Consider the following 4558-nt stretch of genomic DNA (forward strand, 5'->3'; position numbering starts at 1 on the left):
TGTTTAATGTCCGCTTTCCATGCTGGCATGGCTCGGATGGTTTGACTGAGGACTGATGAGCCAGAGGCTACACCAGGCGCAATCTGATCTGGCAAAGTTTCTACAACTGGTTGTCCTTCCTAACACCAACCACTCTGAGGGTGTAGTGGGTGCTTTTACGTGCTACCGGCACAAGGGCCAGTCAAGCGGTTCTGGCAACGACCATGTTCAAAAGGTGTTTTTATGTGCTACCCACACAGGAGCCAGTCCAGCGGCACTGGCAACGACCACGCTCAAATGTTGTTTTTCACGTGCCACCAGCACATGTGCCGGTAAGGCAACGATGCCAACAAGCACACTCGAATGGTGATTTTCCTGTGTCACTGGCCGGGAGCCAATCTGTGACCCTGGCAACGATCATGCTCGGATGGTGCTTTTAACGTTCCACTGGTACAAGTGCCAATCAGGTGGTATTGTCATTGGCCACGTCAGCAATTTTGATTTTGATTTTGATTTTGATTTCACTTGCCTCAATAGGTCTTCTCAAGCCAAGTTTATTGTCCAATGAATAAGGGGTATTCATAAATGGGCTGGTTACACCCTGAGGCATAGGCCATGGGCTATGGTCTCACTTGGCTTGTCGGGTCTTCTCAAGCACAGCATATCTCAAAAGGTCCATATATATATATATATATATATATATATATATATAAATCAAAATTATTTTATTCCACACAAGTAGAAATATAGGAAAAATAGAAGTTGAAAATGCATTGAGAATAGTTAAAATATTTTTTTTTTAAATATTTAAAGCTTTAACCAGTTCCACAGTTTACACAGATTTTCAAAAAGTTCCAATAGAAACACATGACTTATGTTGCAGCTGTTTTACTTCCAAATAGTGTTTGAAGTTTACCCTGTTTTTATAGGGAGTTCATGGCTCAAATTAGTATATGTTTTGAATAGGATTTGATTGGTAGAGAATAGTCACATGACTGGTCTTAGACATTTTTGTAGGTTCCTCACTTTGTTTATGTGTTAGTATTAAGTGACAATGTTTGGTGTTGCAAGTTAATGGCTGACACAGTTGACTGAACAAGTCCAAACAATCAATGCTCTGAATGTTTTCTGTCAAGTGTTTGTAGAGAATGAACACGTGATTAACTTTATAACCTTTTGTATGTTTCCCACTACGTCTGTTCACTAGTGTCACATGACTATATATTTTGCACCTAAAAATAATTTTATGGTAAAAATTTGTCCTGATTTGAATTTGTATGTTGTGTTTTCAGTAAGGTTGATGCAAGCTTCAAACATTTGTCAGGAGCAAGACAGCTGCAACACAAGCCACATCTTTCTATTTGAACTTTTTGAAAATCAGTGTAAACTGATATGATATGAGGACCTGTCTTCATTCCTTACCACCAGTATTGGGGGCCCTGAGGGAGGTCATGGACAATCCCTTTGTTCCTGGGTAAAGGAAAAAGAAAAACCCAATTCCATCACCTGTCTAATAAAGGTGATTATTGTTCTCTATACAGACAAGGAATATGGTACTTATTTTTCTATTGTGGCAGCTGAGAGAGTGGAAAACCGAAAGGCATAAGCATGGCCATGCAATTAAGAAGATTGCAAAAAATGGCTGTTAGCTGATGATGATGATGATGATGATGATGATGATGATGATGATGACAGCGACCTCTAAAACATCATTGTTATATTTTCTCTAATTTATCCTCCAAGGCATTTATTTAGTTTGGGGCCATAATGTTTTTTGATAACTCACCACTCTAATTTAGTCTCCAGTCATACAGACATTCAATCTGTCACGGTACTCTATAAATGTCCTCTTTAATTTAGTTCAATACCATTGTACTTTTATTACCAGTTCTCTAATTAATATTGTAATACATTTTTTTTTTAGACTGGTGCCCACCTGATGCCTTAATTTAGTTGTGAAATCATCATCATCATCATCACCATTAACGTCCATTTTCCATGCCAGCACAGGTTGGATGGTTTTGGTAGAAGCCAGTGTACCAAAGGACTGTGCCATGCTTCAATGTCTACTTTGGCATGGTTTTCACAGTAGGCTGCCTTTCCTAATGCCAACCACTTCTCAGAGTGCATTTGGTAGTTTTTATGTGGCACCAGCAAGATCACCAAGTAAGTCACAAGACAAGACCCCTCATTTTAGTCTGGGATAAGTTCTATTGCCGAAGGTGGGTTTATGCCAGGCAATGATAAAGGAACAGAAACAGGTGTCTTGTTATAGAGGAGATACATGACTACCTCAATATCATCATATATAAATACATAAAATATATAAATATCTACATTTATCTGTTCTATCTGTGTGTTTGTGTATTCTTTTTATTTGTTTCAGTCAATTGACTGCGGTCATGCTGGAGCATTGCCTTTAGTCGAAGAAATCGACCCTAAGACTTATTCTTTGTAAGCCTTGTACTTATTCTATTGGTCTCTTTGCCGAACCTCTAAGTTATGGGGACGTAAACACACCAGCATCAGTTGTCAAGCAATGGCGAGGGGACAAACACAGACACACAAACATATACACTCACACACACACACACACACATATATATATATGTGTGTGTGTGTGTGTGTGTGTGTGTGTGTGTGTGTGTGTGTGTGTATACGACAGGCTTCTTTCAGCTTCCGTCTACTAAATCCACTCACAAGGCTTTGGTCGGCCCGAAGCTACAGTAGAAGACACTTGCCGAGGGTGCCATGCAGTGGGACTGAACCCGGAACCATGTGATTGGTAAGCAAACTACTTACCACACAGCCATGCCTGCATATATATATGTGTGTGTGTGTGTGTGTGTGTGTGTGTGTGTATGTATTATAGCTGTAAAATCCATCACTGTACTCTATCAATCCCCTCTAATTTAGTCCAACATCACTAAGATATTTATTTAGCTTGGTACCAACTGCCCACCCTAATCTACTTGTGTAATAGAGATTGTTAAATCCATTTCTGTACTCAATTCTCTCTCTAATTTAGTCTATACATCTTGGCTGACCTCTGAAAGCATTGCTGTGCTGTTATCATTTTTATATCACACACACACACACACACACAGAGGTCACTGAACCTTTCATTTTGTTCTGATTTAGTCAAATAATACAAATTACTAAATGATAGAAATATTGCCTGTGAAACTTCTCATCCAGCTCTCTTCTTCTCTGCACTGACCTCAACATTCTAGAAGGTTCTGAGAGAAAAAAAACATTACACACACACACACACACACACACACACACACACACCAAGAGACCAAACCATTGATCAGAACATTGTGGTCTTTGAGGATCCTAAACTCTACACATTCGGCCCTCTCACTCCATCGTCCTCTTCTACATTTGATTTGATCTTTCCAGAAGAATTCTGCAGTTTGACTCTAACCTACCTCTCAACCAATATTTCATAGTAAACAGCCCAGTGTCTATAAAGTGAACAGGGATGGCTCTTTTGGTGGATAACAAATGCTGTTGTTTTGTGAGTGTGCACATGTGTGTGTATCTGTAGCTATTCATGTGTTTGTGTGTGTGTGTGTATCTGTTCATATATGAATATATGTCTGTATCTGTTCCTCTGTGTGTGTGTGTGTGTGTGTGTGTGTGTGTGTGTGTGTGTGTGTGTGTGTGTGTGTGTGTCTGCTCGGGTATTTGTGTCTTTGTGTAGATGATATCAGCTCTTTCATCCCATTACAATCTACTTCTGTTATTGACTAATATTACAGAAAATACATATTGTTATGCTTATTTGGTAGGACTGGCATATTTTTGTAGTTATCTTTCTGTCTATATAACCTTATGCAATATAATTTACATATTAAAACTGTTTTGTCTACATATGTGTATGTGTGTGTATATATATATATATACACTTAAAAATAATATATAAAACTCCACTTCACTCCCATTCACAATTTTATCTTTTTTTTTCTGGTCTCCCCCCCCCGTATCTTTCTATCTCTTCTGATGAATTCACGTTTATAAAGCTTCTCTATCCTCCCTACCTTCCCCCTTCCACTCCCTCACTATGAGATATGTCATCTCAGCCAATGGCCAACCAACTGCCATAGCAACTTGCAGTACTGATTGACAGTCAGAAGTGAAGCTCCGCCCACTCCTGCAGTGTGAGTAATAGTTTTCTGTGTGTCTGCCTGATACTAGCCTTGGCTTTAAAACCATGTGAATGGGGGAAAAAAAAGCGAGAACTTATTTCTTCTCCCACCACCGTCTCTCTCTCTCTGCCTGACATATTCACAATTAGTGCTAGAGCTGCGTACAGACTCCATGTCGGAAGTTCAAGCTAAAACTGTCCCTGCAGTTTTAACTACCAGGTAGAGTATAAAGTATAAATTTGGCTCCTAGCCTCCACCCTTATCTTACACAATTAAATTCTCTGCTCGAGGATGAGTTTTTCTTCCAACTATGTTATTTTAATAGAGATGGAAAGAAGAAAACAAACCCCCCCCTCCCTAAAAACATCTCCATCGCTAAATTATTTTTACTTTAGAAGTTCAAATAAATTGTTTTAGTTTTCTTT

The 4558-nt window shown here is 39.0% G+C and overlaps 1 protein-coding gene across 7 annotated transcripts in view; it reads left to right on the forward strand.

Annotated features, from left to right (window-relative positions):
• Window positions 1-4153: 4153 nt before the first annotated feature.
• Window positions 4154-4558, forward strand: part of LOC106884253 (protein kinase C-binding protein 1) — a 91233-nt gene continuing 90828 nt past the window's right edge. For 5 of the 7 annotated variants that reach the window (XM_052967586.1, XM_052967587.1, XM_052967593.1 and 2 more), the window contains exon 1: window positions 4154-4352. In XM_052967586.1, coding sequence (XP_052823546.1) covers window positions 4306-4352 — 47 coding nt within the window. In that variant the 5' untranslated portion in view covers window positions 4154-4305. The remainder of the gene's footprint in view (window positions 4353-4558) is intronic. The other 2 variants (XM_052967592.1, XM_052967588.1) reach the window with 1 other exon arrangement.

This window comes from Octopus bimaculoides, chromosome 4, assembly GCF_001194135.2.
Source record: "Octopus bimaculoides isolate UCB-OBI-ISO-001 chromosome 4, ASM119413v2, whole genome shotgun sequence".
NCBI lineage: Eukaryota > Metazoa > Mollusca > Cephalopoda > Octopoda > Octopodidae > Octopus > Octopus bimaculoides.